This window comes from Bicyclus anynana, chromosome 8, assembly GCF_947172395.1.
Source record: "Bicyclus anynana chromosome 8, ilBicAnyn1.1, whole genome shotgun sequence".
Taxonomy (NCBI): domain Eukaryota; kingdom Metazoa; phylum Arthropoda; class Insecta; order Lepidoptera; family Nymphalidae; genus Bicyclus; species Bicyclus anynana.
Window position 1 is genome coordinate 17,080,019 of NC_069090.1, and position 26,674 is coordinate 17,106,692.

Here is a 26,674-nt window from a genome sequence, read left to right on the forward strand (position 1 = left end):
ATTATATGAAATCAAAATTGTTTTTTATTATATCCAATAGTAATCATATTATATATAATAATAGTGAAGTGGACGACGACAAATGCAGGATTTAGTAAATCCCCGCAAGTGGGGAATGGTGCATAGTTGAGTTGGAATTGCAATTGGGGCAGCAATTTGGGGAAGTCCCCACAAATTGGAGACCTAATAACAAATACTCAATAAAATCAGTGTCATTTTTAATATTTTCCAAAAAAATGTTAAGTTATAAAGCCAATAGGACCAAAACCGTTAAAATGGTAAAATCTGCATTGTTTTTACACGTGACGAGTAAGAGTATTTTTCTCCACGAATCTGGGGCCTTTCGGTTAGTTTTGTGAAGAATTGGAAAAATAGTCATTGACACAGCTGGAAATAGGCTAGACCTAGAACCATTACTCTGTACCATGGGCCCGAAGCTACAGTACAAAGACTTTGGAGACATGGGAGATTATGCATGTGTTGGTTGCGATAATAAATTAGTAAGTACAGAAACCAGACTGTAAGCGTACATTTTCAATATCATTTTACATAGGTAGTCATTTGGTTTAGTGGTAAAATAATCATGAGTTCGTTCCCGAGTACCAAATTTTTTTATGTTTTTGCTTTTCTTAATTGGTTTCATAAACTAAGTATATTAAAAGTAAGTAAGTGTTAACCTCTATGAAAAAACAAATTAAAAGAAAAAATCTCCATTTAAAATTGCCGCTGATATAGTTCTAAAATATTCCATTTGCGGAAATTGTAGCGCTGCTATGTCGATCGGTTTCGTGTATGTTCCTTCACTTCTCCTTGGAGTAACATATTCTTTGCTTTGTACCGATTCTTAAATATATGGCTACAATCTACCCAAAGAGAACGACTGTCAATGTCATTGTCAATTTGTAAAATGTCTAATGTCAATGTCACCTTCATCTCAAACTCAAAGTCTCAAACTTCAAATCAAAGTACAAAGTAGTAAAACTGATAACATTTTTTTCTACTAAATTGTAAACAGCAAAAGGAAATTACTTTAAAAAATTTAATTACTAATATAGAAATGGCATTATATTGCTTCGCCGCATAGTAATCTTTCAGTAATGGCGGTCTACGCCGCGCATTTAACTCGTACATTGCAAGGTACTCCGTCGGTGTTTCAAGTGACTGCTCAAGAAGCCCTGGGCTCGACTGTTAAGCCAGCATTGAGGAAACTTGTCGAGGTAACTTTGAGTTTGCGTTGTAATAAAGCGCTGTCTTTCTTTCAATTGAAAATTCACGCGGAATTAGATTAATTACTATAGATATTTATATAATCTTGATAACAATTGATACCCAATTTATAGTGTCAATAAACCGAACCATCGTCAATTGATTGAACCACTACCAACTCTGGCGCAGTTGGTAGTGGTTGTCAACAAACAAGTCCTGGCTTTGATTCCCAACTTGTCTCATTCAAGGATTTTATATTTTCTAAATTGACTTTAATCTGGTATGGTGGTATGCATTGGCTATAGTTACTATCCACCCTACCAGCAAAGATGTACCTACCATATCAAATCAAAATTCATTTATTTCAATTGGGCTTAGTTTACAAGCACTTTTGAAACATCAAGTAATAATATTATTAGATAATGGTGATAATAAATATTTATACAATTAAAACTAAAGTTATGAAAGAAGAGCCCACAACAAACTCAGCTAGGTTTTTTTTAATTTTTAGTATCATCATTTAACAATAATTAATATAAGTATGTCATGTAGTTTCACCAGCCATGTAGCTTGCGTTTAATAAAAACTTTAAACTTATTGAGGGACAGCCTTGTCTGTGGTTTCATGTGGCAGTTTATCTTAAAAATGTATGCCATTGTGTGTGCAACAATTTTATTTTTATTTCTGACATTAATATTAAATGATATCTTTTACAACATACCTCACATTACCTTTATTTTATTGTTATTTCAGTACCTAGCAGCAGTGTATCCTAACAAATGTGGCTGGTGTACGCGATGGTACCATGAGCTGTATTTGTTGTTGGACTTGTGCCTGCAGTACCATTATTTGAAACATTATGGTGAGATTTCACTGAGCTTTTCTAAATCAATAACTTTTAATTGATACTTGTGACAGTGGAGTACTTAAAATTAGAGGACCTTTTAGAACTGTATCTTTAGAAATTACCAATTTTGGTTTTATGCTCTCTTGGTACATTCTTTTTCCAGCAAGACCGTAGACTGATTATTCAGTGTCTTTAATCTTGCTTGTTTTATTATAAACCAGCTGTGCTTGTGGTTTCACTGGTGTCAATCCCATTCTTATATGAATCATCATCATCCATCATTATCAGCCGATGGACATCACTTCTGAACATAGGCCTCTTGCATGGACCTCCAACAGCCATCAGCATCCAGCAGCTTCCTGCAATCCTGCAATTTGCTTGATGTCTCAGCCCATCTAGTGGGGGGTCAACCAATACTGGCCTTTCCTGTACAGGGTCACTATTGCAGAACCTTAGGACTCCAAAGTCCATCTTTTATGAATATGGGATAATATCACTCTATGATGATGTTTTCATTACAAAAGTGTGACTAACAAACTCATGTTTGCATTTACAATATTATTTAGGCAAGCTAAAGCTTAATTAGAATGGCCCTATAGTACAGAAATACTAAATTTGGGTGCCAAGATAGAACAACACTATCACTAGTAGTCACTAATACATCCCAGGCTCTGCTCGGAGTTTATCTCTCTGCCACAATGCCTTACTGAATACATAGAAATACTAAGATATGTGTCTCTACAAATATTTTTTAAGTAAACATATAAATGTTTATTACAGCCGCATCATTTTCTGAATGTTTCTATGGCCTCCTAAGAGTGCCAATATCACCAAGCTCAGAGTTTAGTTCTGGACCTCGGTTGCCCCAGGCCTTGGAGCGAGGGTCCCTTGCTCTTTTGGTGCTGGTGCCTTATCTGAGGGATAAGTTGGAGCAACTGATCAATCAGTGGAGGGAAGACTTAGAGGATGGGAGACTAGGTAAGGTGAGACTTGAAAAATCATGTTTGAAGTTATTTACCAGAGTTGGGGAAGCAATTTTGTTAGAAAGTAGTAATGGCAGGAAATATTGATGTGCACCTTGGATTAACATGTACAGGGCAGCATATTTAAGGATGTCCACAAAAATACATAAATTTATGTAAAATTAAAATTGATATCAAATTATAAATTACTAGCTGACTTTTCGCGGAGTTTCACGCAGACAAAGCGGACTTTGTCTGTGTGAAACTCGAAATAAACTTTCATCTACCCCTACCCTACCTACCTTCAAACTTCTTAAATTTTTCTGTTATAAGATAGTTCTCCTGACAATAACAAACACATCAAAAAAAAATTGTGAAATCGGTCCAGCCGTTCACGCGTGATAGCGTGATTCATTTTTATACATATAGATTTATGTCTATTTTAAGGTAAGGTAGCCATTGTAAGGTTTAGGTGGAGGCCTGCATAAACTGGTTCACTGGCATTAGATTTTTCTATTTTGTTGAATCTTGGTTTGTTTTATGTCTATCAGGTTTAGAAACCCTTTAATATCATTAACCCTTTACAGACCAAATTGGACCAAGCACGCAAAGCAGCAGTGAAACTGTACTCAATAGCACACTTTGTGACCGAATCAACCAAGCTGATTGTACTAGCCCGATACCTCACCGGCAAAGGGGAGGCTCCGACCTTGCCTCTGCACATACTGGGGCTCACTCTGAGAGATGCACCACCTGAGGAACCTGATGAGAACACCTGGGCTGACTTTTTCAGGAACATGTTCAATGGACAGTTGGGGTAAGAATTAGCAAAGTTATTTGATTTAACTTGTCTGAATTTTGGTTTAATCTTAATCATTAGCAACCCATATTTGTCTCACTGTTGAGCACAAGTCTCCTCTCAGAATGAGAGTGGTTAGGCTAACAGTACACCAAGGTGGCCTAATGCGGATTAGCAGACTTCACACACAAAGATTTACACAAAATTTTGTAAATTCTCAGGTACTTGTGCAGGTTTCCTCACAATATTTTTCTTGTGATATTTAATTTCATAAAATGCACATACATGACTGAAAAATTGGCGGTCCAGACCGGATTTAAAACTACGCCCTCTGAATTATAAGCAGAGGTCATATCCACTTGGTTATCATAGCTAATATATTTTTTTGACCCTTCCATCTACCAAATAAGCTAAAAACTAGAGGTGAAATGGATAGTGGTAGTCAGAGTTCAGATACCAGATATCCCAGTTCTGAGACTTAGTTCAGTACTTTGCTCTCATCTTTTCAGCAATGCTGTGGTAACGTTCCCGATGGTGTGGCGCGTAGGCAGCAGCGCTGTGGAGTACGGCGCGTTCGCGGTGCAGCTGCTGCGCTGGTGGGACGCGCGCGCGCCGCTCGCCCTGCATGCGCTGCCGCCGCCTCCGCCGCCACAGGTACTTTAGCTTCATTATCAACCCATATTCGGCTCACTGCTGAGCTCGAGTCTCCTGTCAGTATGAGAGGGGTTTCGCCAGTAGTCCACCACGCTGGCCCAATGCGGATTGGCAGACTTAAACTCAAACATAATCTCTTCATGGTAAGGCCAGAGGAGGGAAAACCCATCCTAGCCATGAAACTGCTACTGTATCTGGCGGCAACCAGGCGTACATATGTTTTATGGTTTTTATTGTTGTCTTTTGTTCACAGAAAGAGGAGCGCGATGCGAGGTGGCTGAATGTGTGCCCCGTGTGCTTGCAGCGGTGGAGGGTGCCCACTGTGCTGCCGGTGTCCGGGTAAGTTAGCAATAATGTTTACAAACAGATATTTAGAGCAAAAGTTTGATTTCATTTTGTACAGATGTATTGCTGTGTGGTCAAAATACCGGTAATAGGTCAATAATACACAAAATGACAATTCTTTGTATCAGCTTCGATTGACGGTTCGGAAAGATCTTTGACCCTATTTTATATTGTGTAAAATATTTTTAATTTTAATTCTCTTTGAATTTAGTCTGTGGTGCAGCAATTAAGTTTATCTATCAAGTATTAATGTCTGTGTCCGGTGCACAGATACGTGTTCTGCTACACGTGCATCTCGCGACACCTGCGCGGCGCAGGCGCCTGCCCCGTCACGCGCCTGCCGGCCGCCGAGCGCGAGCTGGTACGCCTCTACCTCGACACCTAACACACGCGTGCATCTCGCGACACACGCGTGCATCTCGCGACACCTGCGCGGCGCAGGCGCCTGCCCCGTCACGCGCCTGCCGGCCGCCGAGCGCGAGCTGGTGCGCCTCTACCTCGACACCTAACACACGCGTGCATCTCGCGACACCTGCCCCGTCACGCGCCTGCCGGCCGCCGAGCGCGAGCTGGTGCGCCTCTACCTCGACACCTAACACACGCGTGCATCTCGCGACACCTGCCCCGTCACGCGCCTGCCGGCCGCCGAGCGCGAGCTGGTACGCCTCTACCTCGACACCTAACACACGCGTGCATCTCGCGACACCTGCCCCGTCACGCGCCTGCCGGCCGCCGAGCGCGAGCTGGTACGCCTCTACCTCGACACCTAACACACGCGTGCATCTCGCGACACCTGCGCGGCGCAGGCGCCTGCCCCGTCACGCGCCTGCCGGCCGCCGAGCGCGAGCTGGTGCGCCTCTACCTCGACACCTAACACACGCGTGCATCTCGCGACACCTGCCCCGTCACGCGCCTGCCGGCCGCCGAGCGCGAGCTGGTGCGCCTCTACCTCGACACCTAACACACGCGTGCATCTCGCGACACCTGCCCCGTCACGCGCCTGCCGGCCGCCGAGCGCGAGCTGGTGCGCCTCTACCTCGACACCTAACACACGCGTGCATCTCGCGACACCTGCCCCGTCACGCGCCTGCCGGCCGCCGAGCGCGAGCTGGTGCGCCTCTACCTCGACACCTAACACACGCGTGCATCTCGCGACACCTGCCCCGTCACGCGCCTGCCGGCCGCCGAGCGCGAGCTGGTGCGCCTCTACCTCGACACCTAACACACGCGTGCATCTCGCGACACCTGCCCCGTCACGCGCCTGCCGGCCGCCGAGCGCGAGCTGGTGCGCCTCTACCTCGACACCTAACATCCACGTGTATTTTGCGACACCTCGACACCTAACATATACGTGATTTTTGCGACACCTCAACACCTAACATCATTGAGCTCCTGACAATAATGCCTTAGAAGACGCTCTTAGAAGGCCGTTATGAATGTATATAACAGTGATGTGACATTTCTCAAATATACGGACGTGCAAAGGAGTCGAAGACAACTCTGATTTTTTGTAGGGGTGATTAAAATTGTATAAATGTATAAAACTAAAAAGACTAAGTATTAACTTTCTCTTTCTTTTGTGATATTATTTTTATTCTGCCTGATGTTTTTTTCTCTTCGTGGCATGCGTCCTACCTACGGCATAATGATGTTAGACTGACGGTTTTTTTTTTAATGAAAAAACCAGGCGATTTCCATCTACGTATTTTTGAAAATTTTTAATAACTTTCCCTTATTTTCAGTAATGTAAGTAGGTATAAACTAATCATATTTAATTAACGGGCTGTGGCAATATATTTAGGGTTGTGTGTAAATAAAAAACATTATATTTTACATAATGTATATTTTTTCTTACGCCTCCTTTTTCATTCTACCACAGTATATAATATATTAACTAAGCATAAATATTTATTTCATAATAATGAAAAATTATTTACTCGCATGATATTATTAAAAGTGTAAATAATATAAGAATATTTTATTTATTAGTCTGTACATTTGCATTTGTAGGTACATTGGCATTATTATTTTTTAACTCCATGTTTACATTTTTTTCATAATTCAAATAAGATAATTTTGTTGAAATTATAATTCTACAGAGATAGATGGAAAAAATATTAAAAATCCTTAAGAAGAATTCTTGAAAAAATTGCAATCATTTATGGAAACATTAATTGTACAAATCGTACATACAACGTTTTTTGCTGAAACTTACAGGAAAAGAGATAATATATTATTTTTAGCAAAAATAGTTTGTCAATCAAACAACATTAGAATCTCACAGCGGGAGTTGTCTAGTAAAAAGAAATTGTTGAGACATGATAAAATAACAAAAATTTGCAAAATAATTACAAGTAACAACTAAAAGAAAAAACACATACATTAGTTATAATTTCGATTCAGAATTCAAGTTTTGGAATTAATCCTAATTACAAAACCGAAACTCTGCGTCCAGAATCCAATCAAGAATATTTTATGTTTTAAAAATGCTGTGATGAATTTGTCTTGTAGCATGAAAACTGTTACTATCGATTCCTGTAATTTTTAGCAAAAATGTTGCATGTACGCATTATTAAACTAATTAGGATTAAATAGAGCACGGTTTATTGTAGCTTGGCCTCCGACCAATTTTTGTATAGGACCTGCTTCGCTAAACGTTACTTTTCTGTCCAAGTATATGATCAACGATCTAATGCGATTATAAAAACTGTCTCTATAGAATAAATGTTATATAGTTGTAATCGTGTTCGTCGGTTAAAGAGATCCGATCCGTAAAAATACCTTTTTGTGTAGTTCGATGGTGTAAAAAATGGGTAAAAACTTCTAGTTTAGTATGTGATATATACCAAATATAAGCTCGTTTTCCTCAGAAAATGACAGACAATTTTGTTGGTGACTATGAGTGCGATACTGGTCCTTGTATAATTGGTCTGAGAGCTTGGCTAATTCGTTCGTAACACTCCAGATGGTCCGCGGGAGTCGAGAGGGGGTAGTGATGGGCGTGGGCCGCGCGCACGACTTCATACCCGCGGAGTCCTTTTCTTTGAACACACGAAGAGCAAGTACCGGGCCCGCCCTCCCACTGATACGACCCGAATGACTTCGAAGTCGGGTGGGCCATGGGAGGTGGTGGGTTGTAGTCCTTCCCTTTGCTCCGCGCGCACGACCTCACACCCGCGTAGTTCTTCCCCTCCCGTTGCCGGCTATAGCGCTACATGCCTATAGTCTGGCAAGTTCGTTGATAACACTCCCATGATATGCGGGCGACAGGAGGAAAGACAGCGCGGTTGTGAAATCGTGCGTGCGGGGAAATGACGTGCATCAGTTGTGGATTTTTCATTCATCGCTACACGCCCCCCGGCCCGCGCGACATCGGGAGTGTTACGAACGAAGTTGCCAAACTACTTCACACGCATAAATGAATCACCTCCAGCGCACCTCGTACCCTGTGCACTACGAGGTTGAGGAGGAGGTACCTATAGTGTATGTATGAAATGCCATCCGTAGATTAGGTACGACATTTGCGTTAGTTTTGATCCGCGACATATTCTATTTTGTACTTGAACTTCACATCTAAATTATTTTACACTGGCATCTAGATGCATTTGCATTTTGCGCCTGTTAATGTCAAATGATCTTTTTTTTCATGTATTTTTTGTCTCGATGTTTTTTAAATTTCCATCAAGGAGGCTCCTTTGTGTGTGTAAATTTACCGGGGGGTTTGGCAACCGCAGATTTGGTGATGTGGCGAGGTAGTAGTGGAATGACTTCAGGGGCTACTTTAGTGGTTGTGGGACGTATCGTGAAAGCAAAGAGCTCTATTTACTTCTGCACACAAATAACTGTAAAAGAACATCGGAGTTCTCTCTCGGCTCTTATCGGTAGAATTTATTAGAACCGGTAATAAGAATCACTATTCACTGAGAGACTTTATTTGTCAAAAGTGCTTTTATAACTTTATTGATTGATTGTCTATAAAATGAACGAAATATTTACTGTCATTTAGGCCTAGTTCGGACTACCTTAGTGTTTTAGTCGAGTACGAACAATTTTTGGATTTACCGCCCAAAAATTGTTCGTACTCGACTTAAATACTAAAGTAGTCTGTACGGCCTATTCAATACTGCGTCCCGTATTACGCCTAGACCATTCAATATATGGGGCTTGCAGCTACATCCCCGATATCAACGCTGTATTGTAGATCTAGACGCCCAAAAAACGTCCTTTACGATCCTGACGATGACATAATGAACGACAATGCTTCCCAGGCAACACAAACACAAGCTACACAGCCCGAGGTCCCCGATATCTGACGTCACCCAGACGTGGGTTTTTTTTAACCCACGATCTCGGGGGCGCCCGGACTGATACACTCAGGCCAAAACACCCTTCCCGAACGGCCCTCTAAGTCGAGGTCCGAATCTCAGAGGAGACGCCCTTAGAGAGTCGTTCCGCCCATCTACTCTGCTTCTGCGCTCGCCCAAACCCCCCGGTGACGCCGCTGAGGTCCCTTATGGAGCCTACGACACTTACACAATCAGAAAAAAAAAAACAGTATATGGAGGCGCCAGTTATAAATAATTTAGATTGATGTGTATTTACAAATATTCAACATCAGAGAATACACCGCACAAGTAATGGTGCGACAGTTGTCTGCCGTTCTCCGCTACCAGGGCGATCCTGGGGGACTTTCCATTCAGCAGGACAGGTTTCGGTAGCGCCTCGGTGTTGACTTCGACCGGGGGGAGGGCCTGGAGGTACGCAGCTAAGTCCTCACGCGTGGAGAAACTTTTGTCTGCATAGTACAGTTTGCCGTCTTCCAGTTCAACTACTTCCCAGTGTTTGGTGGTTGCGAAGTAGCCCCCATCACCCTTAAAGCATAAATGATGGTTATGTCCACAAAAAATGTAAGTTGTGTAACAATCAAGTGGTTCTGGCAATCTGAAACAAAATCCATCTAATCTGAACCACCACCAATCATTGCGAACCTTTTCTTAACAATTTTGGCTCCTAAAAGTCTGTTGTATAAAAGACTAGCGGACCCGGTCAAACTTCGCTTTGACTTTAGTCCAACTCTTCCCTACCCCTACACTACCCTTACCCTAAAAAAAACTACCGTAACCGTAAGAAGAACTTTCCTCGTCTTTCAAGGAATATTCTAAAAAAAGCGAAGTCGGTTTATGAAGATTCAAGATTCATTTTCATTTAAATACATAGATAACTACTGTTGACGCTAAGTCAGTTGTAGTTATTTACTTTTACATATAATATATCAACCCACACATTGTCTATGTTTGAAACCGATACGCATTTACGGGGATTCCCACGAATAATATAATGTTAGGTAATCGCTTAGAAGCAAGCAGGGCAATTATCACGTGCTATTCATTGCGTAACACTCGGACTTGAACGGCTCATATTGGAGAGTTCATCAGTGCCATTCTGGTATTTTACACTCGTTGACGAACTTTTCGAAGTTCAACAAGTTAAAGTTAATTTATTTCAAGTAGGCTTAGTTTACAAGCACTTTTGAATCGTCAAGTTACTCGTAGGTATATCACGAGTTAATGGTGATAGTTAAAGTCGAAACCTTGAAATTAAAATCACGAGGGTTCTAAAATTTGAATTTGAACTTCATGTTTATACCTAGGATATCAATATTAAAATGTACTTTTTCGTCAAATTGTTGTCGCGAAGTTGCCATGACAACGAACTCACGTTACAACATTACTTTACTGTGAACTGCCGTGAGCTTTCGGGCGGGTCGCCAATAAAATATGTTCTGTAGGATTCCGCGAGCCCGCCCGTATACAACTGAATTTTGTTAATGATAGAGTTCAGTATTGTTTGAATAACTATAGACAAAAGAACATTTTTTCTTACATCAAGACATCTTACACAAAAGATCGAATGTCAAGGGACTTGAAGGGTAACAGAATTAAGGGGCAGTAACTCACTTCAAAGGCCGAGACAGCGTAGTTGTTGCCCCTGCGCGCGGTGACCACGGACACGAGCGCGCCGTCCTTGTTGACGATGGGCGCGCCGGCCACGAAGCTGTTGGCCGACTCGAAGGTGGGCGCGCACCGCCACTGCGCAAGCTTGCCGTCGCTCGAGATCAGCAGGATGCGCTTGCTGCGGTTCAGGAACACCTGCAGAGCAGAGCAAAGCAGAGCTTTGATGTGTGAAGTATCTTGTTCTTTTAGAGCAGTGTGCCTAATGGAAGTTTTCAATATTTTCATACTGTTACAATCGCGTTGACGTAAACGTGAATTTATATGTAATTGAAACAGTTGTGCAGTAGTGCCACTAGATGGCGCTGTTTCAATGCCTTGGAAATTCGCGTTTACGTTAACGCGATAGTAACAGTATCAAACTGCCACTAGGCCCTCAGAGCTTTGATGTGTGGCTCAAAAGCTCGATACAAAAGGCCCTTAACATTGTCGGGGGGTTAACACTTCAACTACGGCAAACAATTTACGTAAGAAGAAGACATAAAAATTGATGTTTAATGTCCAGTATGGAAAACAGTTAACAGTAGTTAACAGGTATCTGGAATACAGTTCTCTTAGAGAAATTATTATCACGACCAATGGGCGTGAACTGCTTACCTACATACCATAGACACTTACTCTTTACATATTTACATTTTTGCACATTAATGCTTACTGCCATACATGCTCAAAACTTGATACCATGTACCTTCTTAAGGCCAAGGGCAGTTAGAATCTTCGACGGACGCTGTTGTTGTTCGGCGTTTGACATGGAATGATTCGATTCCTGCTGTCTTTATTAGACAAAGGGAATATATTTAGTCACTGCAGTGTTTCATTGGTGATTTCCAGGTCATTTACCCTATCTACGAGTTTTACTCTTTCGGCCGTCGTTTGCTTGTCACAAAAAGTCTATCAAACCATATCCGTCAGAAAAAAGTAGGGAGTTCAGTAATCCAATTGTGCTTGACGATAAATGAGAATAGCTTAGCACCTCGTTGGTCTAAGTCGAAACAGGAACAAACCAATATTACCTTTTCGGCTACATTTTCGTCAATGCGCACGTAGGCCAGCTCTCCGAGCGGCGCCAATATTTCGTCCGTGAACACGTCGCAGTAGTGGTGGGTGGTCTCCGCTCTCTCCGCCAACTGGGGGTCATACGTTTATTTTAAGCAAATGGCCTGATGGTTCAAGTCCAATGAAATCCGCTCACTACATAAATATCAGAAAACCTCGCCGGTGGCAAGTGGTGAGGTGAGGCGACAGTGGTGAACTGGAGTCAATTGAAACCCACGTTCGACTTCAATGACTAACTCGTTAATGACAAAACGGTACGAAACATACAAAACAATACTAATATCCAGGGAAGGGGGACGGGAGGTGCGTGGACAAGCGGAGCATTTGCCCAAAGCGGCAAACATTAGGGGCGGTAAAAACTATACTATTCTAACAATATAATAATAAAAAAGTATTTTTGAGGAAGGTATGTATGTAAAGTGCGGCAATATTTATTCTTTGCCAGGAGGGAAAAAATTGCTAGATCGGCCCCTAATAATATCTATGTGTGGGTACGCTACACTACAGGCATAATTACACGCGAACGGCGAATTTACCACTTTAGTGACCATCCGTTGCTTGCACTCCTTGCCTTGTATTGCTCACGCAGACACGGCATTTAACCGTGGACCATCTTTCGATAAGCGCCGAGCGACGAGGTGCTGATCATATCACTTAGTAGCACTGATCAGCACTTTCAATGTTTTCAATCTGTGACGATCGCGTAACCGTAAACGCGAATTTCTAAGGAAATGAAACAGCGTCATCTAGTGACACTACTGCACAACTGAGTGCCTAGTGGGAGTTTTCAATATTTTCATACTGTGACTATCGCGTTTTTCATACTGTGACTATCGCGTTTTTGAATTTCTAAGGAAATGAAACAGCGCCATCTCATGGCGCTGTTTTAATTCCTTAGAAATTCGCGTTTACGTTAACGCTATAGTAACAGTATCAAACTGCTACTAAGCCCTCTGTTTCAATTCCATAAAAATTCGCGTTTACGTTAACGCGATAGTAACAGTATCAAACTGCTACAGCCTTTCTTGATGAGTACTGTTTACCAACAAACAAATTAAAAATGAGGTTATAAATCACTAGTCATTTCACACCTAATAATAATTATAATTAACTTGTTCTTAAATTAATGAAAATAAATTTGATTTATAAGCTTAGCACAATTATTTATTTATTTATATAACATTTTATAGTCAAATCAAAATAACTTAAAATAAATAAGTTATGAAATGACATGTGTTTTCTACCCTCATTTCTAATTTCTTTGTTGGTAAACAGTATTCATCAAGACAGGCTGTAGTAAAGGTCCTCTGTTTCAATTTCTGTTCAAGTGACAAATGTTCTGTCACTCAAGCTCAATGTGTCACCTGTTGGGGCGTGGCGCAGTGTATGGGCAGCACGGAGCCGACGCTGGCGAAGGGCTTGCCGTCTCTCTCGTGCAGCTCAGCGGGGATGGAGAACGCTTCCACCAGCCCCTTGTACACGTCGTTGGTCACCGTGCGCTTAGACATTGCACACTACTGCAACAAAACATCATTGTCACCAAGTCATCGAGACTCGAGTCTTCGTCTCCACAGGGCAGGGGTACCTACAGATAATGGGTTTCAGTGACAGGTGCGGGTCATCATCATCATCAACCCATATTCGGCTTACTGCTGAGCTCGTGTCTCCTCTCAGAATGAGAGGGGTTAGGCCAATAGTCTACCTCCCAGAACATTTCCTGGTGTGCAGGTTTCCTCACGATGTTTTCCTTCACCGTTTGAGGCACGTGATATTTAATTTCTTAAAATGCAACAACTGAAAAGTTGGAGGTGCATGCCCCGGACCGGATTCGAACCTACGCCCTCCAGAATCGGAGGCAGATGTCATATCCACTGGGCTATCACGTCTAAATACAAACTTTCGCGATTATATTATTAGCTAGGACGAGGTATTTAACATCCCATGAGTATAATTTAATTGCCTGCCTTTTGTACTTACCTTTTGAATTTTTGATTTTCACTTTTAATATCCAAGCTTAGTTTATTGAATTAAGTGTGAACACTATGCGGCACTAACATTAAACACTGACCATAAACAATATTTAATTTCTATGCCCTATGATCACTACGCAGATAGAGAGGTCATCTATTTACTACAGATGACAAACTTTGTATGTCGACTGATCGAAGGCGATAAATTGTAGTGCAAATTCAATATTGTAAGTTGTAAGCAAGTATTCTGTTAGTGGTAAGTAATGAGTCTCGACTTTTGACGCGACAAGTGTGAATTTTTTGTTTCATTCATTGTGAAATACTTGCAAATAAGTGCGTCATTTCGTCAGATGAATTTACATACATAATATGACGTGTCTAACTGTCTAAGCGATGGAAGATATGCAAATAGTTTAAGATTTAAATTACCTACGACAATACCTACCCTATTGTCTTGTGTTAAAATCTGTATTACAGTTATTTGTCAATATCGACTCAGTAGCTTACTCGCTCAACTCATTAACGCGGTAAAAAGAAATCTACATAGAATCGAACTCGGGACTGTTGTTAGCTTGGCAAATTCATTCGTAACGCTCCTGATGCTCCGCGCGGGCCGGGAGGGGGGTAGCGATGCCCCGCGCGCTCGACTTCATAACCGCGCAGTCCTTCCCAGGTAGACAGTATTATCACAGAATACATATTCATTATCAACCCATGTTCGGCTCACTGCTGAGCTCGAGTCTCCTCTCACAATGAGAGCGCTTAGGCCAATAGTCCACCACGCTGGCCCAATGCGGATTGGCAGACTTTACACATTGAGAGAAATAAGAAAATTCTCTGGTATGCAGGTTGCCTCACGATGTTTTTCGTTCACCGTTTGAGACACGTGATATTTAATTTCATAAAATGCACACAACTGAAAAGTTTGAGGTGCATGTCCCGGACCTGATTCAAATCCACACCCATCGGAATCGGAGGCAGAGGGCATATCCACTGGGCGATCACGGCTCTCTGAATACATTATGTAATGTTTAATAGGATGTGCTAACTAGCCTACTCTTTGTGACAAAGTGATTAAATCTATTTTCTTTCTTACCTATATTCCTTTATGAAAAAGATATGATTACTTTTTATTGCTTGTATTTTTTAACGTTTGTTTCACTTTTGGACTTTCCAAACATTTACTTTCGTTGTACAGAAATTAATGATAACTGGAACTTAATTATTGGGAAGTCACTTATGACACAGTCGGACAAAATTTCGTGATCATCAACGTATCGTCATAAACCGTATTACGAAGGTCTTATCAACTGGTACCCTGCTCGATAAACAAACAAATCAACAATAATAATAATTATTGTATAATTTTATCGACGATCACATGACATTTACGAGGATTCCATCGGATAATCGTTTAATATCGTATTGGCCAAACTAATCACGCGCCCAGTATAAGGTGTAGGTACCTAATAGATAGAATAGGTAACACCCGATAAATTGTTACAGATGATTATATGAGGCCATAAGGCCATGGGTGGTGAGGGAAAAAAGCGGGATTCTTTCTTCGAAAGCGGGATAAAAAAAACATACATACAGCCGAACGTAGAACCTCCTTTTTGGAAGTCGGTTATAAATCATAGATATAATCAAAAGTTTAAAAGGCAAGAGCGTTCTACCACAGGCTCCATCATCGCTTACCATCAGACGTGACTGCGGCTTTTTAAAAAAAAAAAGTTTTCAAATATTTATCTTTTTAGATGAAAAATGCATTTCAAATTAGTTTTTTGAGTTTTTTAAAATGAATGGCATTAGGTACAACTGGCACACTTACAGGGTAGTTAAGTAACACCATTTTTAAGCGAAAAAATAATCTTTGTTCTGTGACTATCAAAACGGTCGAAATTCCGACAGATTGACTGTACTACCCTTCTATATTTTCGCATGTTTTTGTTATATGAATAAAGTAGTGGACGCCCGCGACTTAGTCTGCGTGTAACCCTACCCTACTCCCAACCCACACCTACAATACCATACACGTACCTACTCAACCCCTTCCCCTACCCAACCTCTTAAATCACCTCTATTCTAGCCTATCCCTATCCCACCCCTACCCTATCACTATCTTACTCATAGGTACCCTACCCTATACTACGTAAGCATCCTATGTGCCTCTGCTTGCCGAAGATCTTGCCTGCCGGTAAGTGGCATGACCATGGGGCTGGAAAATGTAGTTTTCTATATTGTAAGCAGAGTCCCAATCAGGAAATAAAACTAAATAGCTAAATACGGGCACATCAACAAACTGGAAAACCACAACATTACTTTAAAAATTTAATTGTAACTAAATTAGGTAGCGTCTTATATTATGTACCTTGGTTACCTAAGTACTTACAGTGTCTTTTTTAACTGTTAATCTTATTACATTCTTTATTTACGTAACATGCAATATTTACGTAAATTACATATTTAATTTTATATATTACAGTAAATCAATTATTTTTATATTCATTTAAAAAATTCAGTTAACCAACCAGTTATAGCTATTAACGTAGCATGCAATATTTACGTAAATTACATTTAATTTAACAAATAACAGTAAATTATTTATTTTTATATTCATTTAAAAAACTCAACTTTAAAAAAAATCAGTTGGTAAGTACCTACCTGATACAGCTGTATAACTGCAGTTATATAGACGAACACCGTAGTATGAATATAATTAACTATTTAATTAACCTGCAGCGTACCTGATAACACTTATCACTGTAACACACACAAACAAACAGCTGCCTTGCGATACTATTTCCAAACAACTAAAATATGGGATTGATGAATTGATTAATATATATTGCGATAGCATTAAACATAGCACGCGAAATCCGATAATTCGTATGCTAAAGACCTATAATGCTGAAGCGTTTAAATGTTCATTTAACATAGACTAAATGTTTTTTTTTTCTCAAAATACATAAATAATTCAACGCATCGCGAAGAATTTTCGTGTCGTGCTTTCTTGTTCACAGTCGCGAACACAATGTGATTTCAGAGATGAAGGCGAATCTCACTAACGTGAAACTAGCTAAAAACACATTTTATTTCCTGATTATGTATTTGCTCTAGATTTATGATTTTATTCGTACTGCAACTGAATTCTTTGGTTGAGCCCTTTGACAATATAATCTATGGTTGGGCCCAGCTGTACTATCTTTTTAGCCATTTGTGCAGCTGTACTTGATTCGAAGACGCCCAAATGCCCTTTCAATTCAGACCGATACCTATATGTTTAGTGAGACTCGAACCTCGGCTTAACTCGTTTCTGTTATGCTTCGGACTTTAGGACCGATGTGGCTTGTAGGCTGAGTGAGATCAGTCCTAACTCCTAACTCTTGACATTCAAAATCCCGTGATTGTAATCCACGTCCAAATTCCCCTTGTCTAACTTGAAGTTTTGAGAATAAATTAGATCAAGTGTAAGTAGTATGTGGTGACTTCAATGTAGATATATTAGAAAGTAGAAGTAGGTTACTGAATCTCTTTACCTTTGATAATTTATCAAATATTATGTTCTTCAAACCCACAAGGGTGACAGCTATGAACTACTAGAAAAGATGCTTATTAATATTTTCAGAAATGTTTAATTAAGTAAAAAATATTTAGATTTCGACCATTTTGGGCATATACACAGTTAAAAAATTAAAAGGAAAATATTCCCAAACGCAAAATTACTTGTATGATTCAAGTAAGTAGGTACCAATTAAAGAAAAACTGGAAGAGTGATTCCGCGCACATATTGTGATGTTAAACTTTATGTAGATAATAACTAGGTACTTAGAACGTCTGATTTTGAGGTTGCAACTGCTTTTTAATCTTTTTTACTAACATTCCTGTTTTTTTGACTGAGTTAAACTTTCTCTTAACTGGAGAATACTGCCTAAATGTAATGAACAATTAAATTCAAAAAGTTAGAAGCACAGATGTTTCAAAAGCATGCATCAATTAATGTTGTAAAATCGTTGATTAATATTGTTGCATCAGATCTAGCCGTAATAATTGCTTTTAAAGTGGAATGTTTCCTGACTTGATGAAACATGGTAAAGTAATTCCATTGTTTAAATCAGGTAGTACTACTTACTGACCCCAGTAATTATAGACCGATATCAGAGTTAAGTACCTTTGCCTACAGTAAAATTTTCGAAAATCTTTTAAAACATAAAGCCATTACCACAAGACTGAATTTAACAAAGCTTGATGTTTCTCATACACTTTTTTAGTTTTCAAAGCGTTAACGTTTGTAGAAAGAGAATCGATGTGCCAAACGGCTACATGACTTGGGGTCTTACCACAAGCTTCTAAAGTCGACTCCATTAATGTTTCGCCATTTTGATAAGCATTACGCTAATCGGAGGATTATTTCGTATAGCAATTTTAGAGGCCTTCGATCATTCACTCAATTGATACCACGTCCTGAGGTTAGTAAGTAATATTATTTACGCCCTAGAATGACAGATATTGCGATGGTTTTGTAAAAGGTAAGCACGGTAGCATCAAATGATTAAACGATCTTGGATTGCGAAACTTTCTTAGTATTAAAAAAAATTACATCAAGACAAGACTATGAAAATCAATCACCAGATATTTTTGCCAATAGGGATCAAGACGATAGGTATATGAGAGACATTATACAAATCCCTGTTGCATTTTTTCAGTAAAATTAACGTTAAAAAAAAAGTGGAGCGCTGGGAAAGCGACTAGAATGCGCTCACATACATACGTATGGGTATTGTATCCCGTACCAAGAACTTAGGAATAGTAGATTGTTATACAAGGGGCTAAAAAGACCCATTATATACGAGGTATTTTTAGGGCCCGAGACGAAGGCGAGGGCCGCCAAAATAGAAACCGAGTTTATAATGGGTTTAGCCCCACGTGTTACACTCTTGCTTTTCACTACGATTGCGAGAAAATAAAATAGTTTAGTACAATATTCAATGATTTATTTTAATTGAAAATTAAATATACAAAGTCTACAATTTTGGATATTAAGGGAGATGCTTTTACCCAGTAACATAATTTCCGACTACTGTGAAGATGAATAATAAATATGTAAGATAACCGTGGGAGATAATAGTTTAAAAAAATCCTTTCGTAAGTGAATCCATTCGTTGTTGTTTTCTCCACTTATAAAATTTTTCGTAGGTAAGTACCTATTCAAGTAAATGCGTCTCGACTGTGATGGTAACAGATTGAAAATTTCATCCATCTCCAAATTAGGATCACCATTCTCACTAGATAAAGACAATAATAACAATTATTGTTGAAAAATATGTAAGTTGTTTTTTAAATTCTCGCTTTTTAATTTTATTTTTTTCACATGAGAAAGAGGCAAAGGTATTACACCGTAAAGGATGTCCCATGTCTTCAATTCTCGCTCTATTCGCAACTCAATAAAAATTAAATAAAAAAATAAACGCATTCCACAGACAAGAACGCTGCATTCATTCCAATTTAAAGATTTTTATTTATTTTTCAAAACAATCAGTGCCTTACCTATAATGATTCTATTTTCGAATAAAACGTCCTCTGTTTTATAGTAGGCTAGTGCTTGGCTAGTACTCGTAACAGACAAGAATTAAAAAAAGAAAATTACTTTAGCCCCTAGAGGCTAATATGCTTGTTTAGCCCCGCTGTGGAGTGGTAATATGACAGTGTTTTTGAGCAAGAGTAGTGAAAAATCTATTTTATGCTTATTTGTTTAAAATGTAGCAGGCACCACGCGGTATTTTCCGTTCCTGTGGATTTGAATTTCTTAGAACCCTATAACCTCATAAACTTTACTTTACTTCAGCTCTAACAACACCTTGACGACATTACAAACGCACGCGAAATTTTCAATTATTTGACATAATATTAACCTACTGTAGGCACTGGGCAACCACGGGGCACTTTGGTTTATAATTGTACCTGCCCAGATAACCACCATTTTGGTTCAACTTAAGTACTTACTTGCTGAGGTCTAAACTAGTTGAAAAATTTACATCAGACGCCATTGCCAATTGCAATCCATTCAGCCAGATGGCATTTTAGATCCATCAATAAAAAATATATAATGCTCGTATTACAAGTTTCAACCATAATATTGCAACACATTTCAGCAACACGTTTTGTAAGTTTTTTTAATTGATAGTGCAAAATCCGATGTCTAGGTACGTAAAAAAGTTATGAAATTATGAGGCGTGCAAACTGGTGGACAATCCTATCCTACCTATGCTAACTTCCTATTCTAGGCCACTAATTTTCGAACCCTTTGTTCGTCAAAAATTATAGGTAGGTACCTATTTTAGTGACTAGCCCACGTCTGGGCCTTTAAATATGATCCAATGAATTAATCAAAACAAAATCTTGATTCCTCCGTTATTTTTGAAAATTTTCATTTCATTTGACTTCATCCGGACGCTAAAATTTCATATCATACCGATGGAATTTTATATACTTTTAACCGACTTTGAAAAAGGAGGAGGTTCTCAAATTGACATTATAGGTTCCTATTGTTTTAAGTAGGTACTTATTTCTAAGCAAACTTACTTGCCGTGAAACACGTCGTGTCCTTCGCGTTCCACCACTATAATACTTAGGTTAGGTACCACGTAGATTTTTGAGGGTTAAAATTATATATACTTATATAAATAATAATTATGTAAGTATAAAATATAGAATCGTTATTATAAAAAAAAAAACATTTTTTTATAGTAAGACAGAAATTAAAATTATAAAAATTATTCAATAAATAATTATCACCAAATCAATCAGAGCCAACGTACCATAACCTAATAAACAGCACCAGTCGCCACACAACCAGTTACCAAAAAAGTAGGTAACGAACCTAAATTACATACCTACTTAGTTATAATTTTTAATGTTTAAAAATTAAAAAAAACTTGATCACACAAATAATAGCAGCGTCCGTTCTGCACAAAGGTAAAATATAATTTGAATTGAAATTTGAAAATGAAATTGAATTTGGAACTCGTAGGTATCGTATCCGTTATTCCGTTCGAAATTATTTACAAAGACTACTGTCAACTGTGTATTATTGGAGAGTTATTTGCCATGATTTACTCTGAATGTTTATCTCTTTCTCTGTTAGTATAATCGGCGTATGCGTAAAAGAGATGCGTAGATAATGGGCGTGACTCCAGTAGATTTTGAAAATTTACTACAGTAGGGTTGTGCATGGGCACAAACATTGATACAATTACTATGGACTTGTTAAATCAGAATTCGTTTTTAATTTTAACTTAGGTACATTGAATAACATCAATTTTAGTTTTTCATAACTGCCTATTAAAGTTGTAATTTTTTGGTAAGTATTTCAATGTTTTTGAAATAAAATTACTTAATTGAGTGAAATTTTCGTAAAACTATTTATCTACCGAATTTTTGCATAGGTTTTATTAAGTCTGTAAATATTGAAACTGAGAAATTAATCAACTAGGAAGCAGGAGTTAGCTTGAGAAATATTTAAAATAATAAAATACATAGTTAACTATAAGCTCGACAAATTAGTTAAATAGGGTAAGTTTTGCTAGGAAGACCGGAAGAAAAATTAAGTAAGTCATGCTCAAAATATTAAGTACTTTAGTATTTTTCATGAAAGCATTTGAAGATTTGAAAACGAGCTAAATAATAATAGTGTGTGTTTTATATTTCAATACTTTATACTTGTAAAGTACCTATAAAGTATTAAAATATAAAACACACACTTTCGTTTGTAACTTTAATCTTAGATTAGCTAAAGTAGTATTTCAAGATTTAACACTAACAACAATTATGAAAATTGATAACATAATAGACTATAATAAATAATTTTTCTAGTTTTTATGAACAGTTTTTAAAATAATTAAAAACGCAAGACGCCATTTTTCTTGAATAATATCGAAAATTATTGATGCGACGCTTCGGGTCGACTCGAGAATGTATTCGTTTTAGAATTTGTATTTTGAATGGCTGCTTCCCTGCCGTGTTATGTACGCTCTATCTGCCTATTATTCTTTAAACTATATATGTATACGATATTAAAATACACGACGTTATTAGGGCGCTTTAAAACCAACTACGCTGCTAAAATTGTCCGACAGCCTAGGACACTGCAAAAGTAGGACATATCCTGGGACAAAAGGACGATTGGGAACCCTAACTTAACTGTTCGAGAAGATCTAATAGTAGCCTTAACAAAACTTTACGATAATGTGACTTAACTCACATGTAATACGACTGAAAATTGTTTAACAATTGGTAGTACTTCATTGAATAGATTTGGTGGGAGTAGCTACCCATCCCTAAATGACCTTTTACTTTATTGTATAGAAAAAGCAACTCTATTCACTGAGACATAGATTCGTTGTATTTTACACGACTCGATTGCATAGGATTAGATTTTGCGTCACAAATCGGGAATCCCCGAACATAGAGCAAGCCCAGATAAAGTTGCCAGTAAATATTTATTATAGATGAGTAGAATATAAAAATAGTTTACAGTGTAATAAAAATTCATTTTTGTTTCTCGTTTACCTAATTTCAAAGATAAAATTACGAAAGCAATTTTTTGCTTGAAAAACCGTACTTAGGATTGACAAGTCGACAGAATGTAGAATTATTATTTATTTTATTTAGATATACCTAAATAAAATAAATAATAATTCTACATTCTGTCGGATTATTATTTATTTTAGTCGGGACTTTAGATATTGGATAGAATGATTTTCTTCTACATTATTTTAATAGGTACCGACTGTTTTCTATTTGGTTTCTACACTTCTGGACTGAGCTTGTTTTTTTTCTTTTCAGTTTTTTATACTTTATGCAGTCGGGTTTCTTTATTTGTTTAATTAATTTATTTTATGAAATAAAAAATAATAAAAATATTAAGAAATGTGTGTGTAGTTCCCGTCCTCGGGAAATTCCTTCCCGCTAATACGGGAATAAAATACAACCTGTGTCACTTGGAGAAAATGTAGCTTCCTTAATGTGAAAAAATTACAGTTTCAGTTTTTGAGTGTCAAAAGTGCTTGTAAACTGAGCCTACTTGAAATAAATGAATTTTAAATTTGAATTTGAGTTAAACCGTAACAAACAAACAATATAGATAGATAGATATATTTCGGACCCATAATCAATGTACTACACGATAATTCCGTGTAGTTCATTGAATAATATTGTTTAGTTAAATAAATACTAGTATTATTTAGGGACAATAAATTAGTATAACGTCGTAGTCGGTGCCAGGCGCCGATCTTGCAGCATGAAGCCTCTTCAGTGTAGTAGCGCAGAGCTGGTGCTTCCGCGCAGGGTTGTGATACAACAGCTTCCCCGCAGACCAGCCTACCACTACTATGTAATGGCCTTGGTAGATGCCTCCGAATATGCGCCTAAAACACGAATTCATGATTCAAAAAAAATGCTTTTTTTATAAATTTTATTGTAAGCAAAGGACAAAGATGAAAAATCAGTTTAAGTAATAAAAATTCTTGCCGATCCATTTATTTTACACTCTTATTTTTGTTTAAGATGTAAGATAGTAAACTAAACAAGTAAACTGATATGATTATTTTAGTAATTATTAATGGTTTTTAAATTTTTTTATTGTAATTCTTGTCCTCTTGGGAATCTGTGCATTCAAGCAGCCAAGACTCTCCCATAATTATCCTTAGCCGAAGGATATCCATTATTAAGCCCTATAAGTTTTTACTAGGCACGGACTTATGTTAATAAAACTACGATTAATTATTCAATGAAGTCAACGTATGATTACCTAAGCTAATATTAAGCAAAGTTTCATATCCATATTACAAACCGTTTGAGAGTAACCCCACCAAGAGACATAGAGAGACATAGAGATAGCTGCAATTCAGTATCTATCATCCATAGTAGAAATATTTTTTTACTGGCCTAATCTAAAATTTGAGAAACAATTTGAGAAACAAATCAAAATCCTTATTCAGTAGTTATCTACTTAATCGGCTGATAATTATAAATGATGAATGACGATGGTGATGACAGCGATGTTATGTGTATAATTGTCGAAGTTGTTCATGCAAGATCAATTTGTCAACATGTTACGAGAACTATTCGTACAAAAACCCCACCTGCTTAGTGGCTGCCTATGTGGTTAGTCTGTACGCCGTAGAAGTAAGTGCGAGAGGATTACAAGCAAAATCTCTCTATAACTTGCATAACAACCAAGTTTTATTTTAGATCGGGTATCCAACCCTGCTCTAATAGGTTCTTACCAAATTTGGATAGGCAGGGAGAACAACACGAACGGAGAAGGGAAGTGTTAATCGAATTTCAAGGAATTAACCTTATATCCACTGGTCACAAGATCTGGACTTCGTTCGGAGTTTTTCTCTCTGTCACACGGTGAACCCGACACCCGCACGGTGAATCCATGTATTGCTAAGATATTCGTCTCTCCAATGCCGAGTCATCTACCATCCAGAGTACACCATCATCCATCGGGTTTTGATATCCTTATATAACTTACCTAAACTCAGACTGCAGACTGTTATGCTTACACCAATCGCAGGATAGCAGTGCAGCGTCAACCAACGCTATAGCCGGGCCAGCTGTGACCACGTGTGCAGTTAGCTGCTTCGTGGATAACACGCCATCCATTACTTTTATGCCATTGTATGGGGCATTTGTGAATCGATTCCGAACTCGATCTACTATCTACAATGAAATTATAACAAATATTCTAAATATTAGCAGTATACTAACTGAAGCCCCGGGTTCCATTGCCTTAATCATTTAGACTTAGACAAGCGATACTTTTATTATAAATGCGAAAGTCCATCATTCAGACTGCCTGTGCTTGTGTGTTTCATGATTATATGACTGAACCGAATCCGAATACTATAAAAAGGATCTTGGAGCAGAATATAGAAAATAAAGTCATTCATCGTTTAGGTACAAAAATAAGTTGTAGGTTTTTGAAACAGTTAGTTGTTAGGTCATCATTCTTCATCATCAACATCATATCAGTTGATTGACGTCTAGTGCAGGTAACAGGCCTTTTGTAGGGACTTCGAAATATCACGATCCTGAGCAGCCTGCATCCAGCGAAAGTCCACCTGGTGCGGGGTCGACCAAAATTGGATGATGAATGGTCACAACCTTGGGACACCAACGTCCATCAGCTCTTCGAACCATATGCCCAGCCCATTGACACTTCAGCTTCGCGAATCGTACTAAAAATCCATCTGCTATGTGGCTATGTGTCATCAGCCTATTTTAAGGAACCACTACAAGGACAAGCATCCCTACACTTAGGAGAGGTGGTGCGGAGTTTAGACCCACCCATAACGCTGCTCCAATGCACCAGTATTAGAGCAGCATGGTGGGCAGTCTCAAAATATGAATGACCAATATCGTAAGTTTAACTAACCTCTTTACTGTGACATCTGTTGTTCGCCGCCTGGCTGGACGTATACATGCGATGTTTAATATGGAAACTGTAAAACAAAACAACTAAATAATAGATGCCACTAATACATACGCCACAATACAAATACCTCAGTGATAATGTGCAAGACCGACGACTTAATTTTATTAGTCACCAACTTCCCAACTCCTGGCCGACAATTTTACTGATAATTTCTTAAAAGGAAAAACTCAGTATTTCATAGCTCGACCCAGGACTCGCAATCTGGATCTCTTAGTCCGAACTCCGCTGCTACCTATTGGGTTAAGGAGGCAGTTAAAAAAGGAAAACAAAATCAGTAACAGCCTAGAATTGGGAATCATATCAGTCGATGGACGTCCACTGCCTGACATAGGCGTTATATAGGGACTTCCAACATCACGATCCTGAGCCGCCTGTATTCAGCGAATCCCTGCGACTCGCTTGATGTCGTCAGTCCATTAAGTCATCATTGGCAACACGCACTGTTCGAAGACTTTTATGTACCTACTTATACTATAACTTGCTGAAAAAAGAAACCAATTCATCCCATTAGCATAGCACTTACAGCTAAAGAATCGGATTAATCCAGTATTATAAGTTTCCAACCAGGTTTTACGTGTATACCTTTTCTAGATATGACTAAGCCTAACTTATGAACTTAAAACAAGTCAAGCACTAATCATGAATTGAAAAAAGTACCGTTTCAGCAAATAACAGAGGTCAATAGTCCACGTTGATTGTCCGAATCCCTCTTCTAAGCAAATTCTGGAGAAATCATCATAAAATTCTTTTCTGTGTGTCTCTGATAAAATCATAAGGATACAGGCGATTCCACAATCCCAGTCGAATCGTTGTCGAATGTGAGTTATATTGTGCTTAAATGTTCCAATGGAACCTAAAGTTTTAATTCATACATATGAGTAAGTAATTAGATAAACAATTTACTAATGCTAATAAACAAAAAAATATATTATTTTTACCTAACTACTAATTAGGAAAAATAGAAAAAGTATCTGAAAATTATTAATTAAAACCTTACGCATGTAAAACTTGCTTTCGTTAGATGTCATAGTACTTTGTTTGCTTGTTATTTTAATTCATAAAATATTTAACCAAAACACATACTTAAAACGTTAAACTTTATCAGTTTTATCATTGACTATTTTATCAATAGATATCTAGGTACATATTCGATAACTAAAAAATGCTAGGGTTGACCACAATATCTTCCATGCAAGGATACCTCGTAATGATCTACTACTAATAAATGTGTATTTAAGTAAGTACGATTTGTTTATCTATTCCTTTACATAAAAATCTCGAAATGATCATTTGCCAACCAGCCATGTATGATTTTTTAAGT

The 26,674-nt window shown here is 38.4% G+C and overlaps 4 protein-coding genes across 8 annotated transcripts; 1 reads left to right on the forward strand and 3 right to left on the reverse strand.

Annotated features, from left to right (window-relative positions):
* The first annotated feature begins 938 nt into the window (after positions 1–938).
* On the forward strand, positions 939–6,651 carry LOC112048626 (peroxisome assembly protein 12). Its single transcript, XM_024086243.2, has 7 exons — positions 939–1,217; positions 1,960–2,068; positions 2,834–3,036; positions 3,603–3,832; positions 4,324–4,468; positions 4,722–4,807; positions 5,084–6,651. Exons 1-7 carry the CDS (start codon positions 1,098–1,100, stop codon positions 5,196–5,198), a joined length of 1,008 nt encoding a protein of 335 aa, XP_023942011.1. The 5' UTR covers positions 939–1,097; the 3' UTR covers positions 5,199–6,651.
* Positions 5,416–6,125, reverse strand: LOC128198333 (uncharacterized). Its single transcript, XM_052883194.1, has 2 exons — positions 5,587–6,125; positions 5,416–5,519 (listed from the first exon to the last, which is right to left on the reverse strand). The coding sequence occupies exons 1-2, from the start codon at positions 6,123–6,125 to the stop codon at positions 5,441–5,443; spliced, it is 618 nt and encodes a 205-aa protein (XP_052739154.1). The 3' UTR covers positions 5,416–5,440.
* On the reverse strand, positions 6,637–20,930 carry LOC112048622 (poxin). 5 transcript variants are annotated; one of them, XM_024086237.2, is made up of 5 exons: positions 20,744–20,930; positions 13,245–13,397; positions 11,838–11,951; positions 10,771–10,962; positions 6,637–9,684 (listed from the first exon to the last, which is right to left on the reverse strand). In XM_024086237.2, the coding sequence occupies exons 2-5, from the start codon at positions 13,386–13,388 to the stop codon at positions 9,412–9,414; spliced, it is 723 nt and encodes a 240-aa protein (XP_023942005.1). In that variant the 5' UTR covers positions 13,389–13,397; positions 20,744–20,930; the 3' UTR covers positions 6,637–9,411. The 5 variants fall into 5 exon arrangements, with proteins under 5 accessions (XP_023942005.1, XP_023942000.1, XP_023942001.1 ...); XM_024086232.2 differs by having other exon boundaries at positions 20,669–20,929; XM_024086233.2 differs by lacking the exon at positions 20,744–20,930 and adding an exon at positions 20,433–20,639.
* Positions 20,931–21,767: 837 nt separating this feature from the next.
* Positions 21,768–26,200, reverse strand: LOC112048629 (protein GUCD1). Its single transcript, XM_024086248.2, has 4 exons — positions 26,011–26,200; positions 25,294–25,360; positions 24,391–24,578; positions 21,768–23,275 (listed from the first exon to the last, which is right to left on the reverse strand). Exons 1-4 carry the CDS (start codon positions 26,124–26,126, stop codon positions 23,092–23,094), a joined length of 555 nt encoding a protein of 184 aa, XP_023942016.2. The 5' UTR covers positions 26,127–26,200; the 3' UTR covers positions 21,768–23,091.
* Between the last annotated feature and the right edge of the window lie 474 nt (positions 26,201–26,674).

What these genes read in the sequence shown, in the direction of transcription:
- LOC112048622 (XM_024086237.2), bottom strand. Translation starts at nt 13,388, where the DNA reads ATGTCTAAGCGCACGGTGACCAACGACGTGTACAAGGGGCTGGTGGAA. An exon ending in ACTGCGCCACGCCCCAACAG is followed by an intron (nt 11,952 to 13,244) that starts GTGACACATTGA and finishes TATGACCCCCAG; the next exon opens with TTGGCGGAGAGAGCGGAGAC. An exon ending in ACGAAAATGTAGCCGAAAAG is followed by an intron (nt 10,963 to 11,837) that starts GTAATATTGGTT and finishes TCTGCTCTGCAG; the next exon opens with GTGTTCCTGAACCGCAGCAA.
- LOC112048629 (XM_024086248.2), bottom strand. Translation starts at nt 26,126, where the DNA reads ATGATTTTATCAGAGACACACAGAAAAGAATTTTATGATGATTTCTCC. An exon ending in ACAGATGTCACAGTAAAGAG is followed by an intron (nt 24,579 to 25,293) that starts GTTAGTTAAACT and finishes ATTTCATTGTAG; the next exon opens with ATAGTAGATCGAGTTCGGAA. An exon ending in AGTCTGCAGTCTGAGTTTAG is followed by an intron (nt 23,276 to 24,390) that starts GTAAGTTATATA and finishes TTCGTGTTTTAG; the next exon opens with GCGCATATTCGGAGGCATCT.
- LOC112048626 (XM_024086243.2), top strand. Translation starts at nt 1,098, where the DNA reads ATGGCGGTCTACGCCGCGCATTTAACTCGTACATTGCAAGGTACTCCG. An exon ending in CCATTATTTGAAACATTATG is followed by an intron (nt 2,069 to 2,833) that starts GTGAGATTTCAC and finishes TGTTTATTACAG; the next exon opens with CCGCATCATTTTCTGAATGT. An exon ending in AGGATGGGAGACTAGGTAAG is followed by an intron (nt 3,037 to 3,602) that starts GTGAGACTTGAA and finishes AACCCTTTACAG; the next exon opens with ACCAAATTGGACCAAGCACG.
- LOC128198333 (XM_052883194.1), bottom strand. Translation starts at nt 6,125, where the DNA reads ATGTTAGGTGTCGAGGTAGAGGCGCACCAGCTCGCGCTCGGCGGCCGG. An exon ending in GTGTCGCGAGATGCACGCGT is followed by an intron (nt 5,520 to 5,586) that starts GTGTTAGGTGTC and finishes GTGACGGGGCAG; the next exon opens with GTGTCGCGAGATGCACGCGT.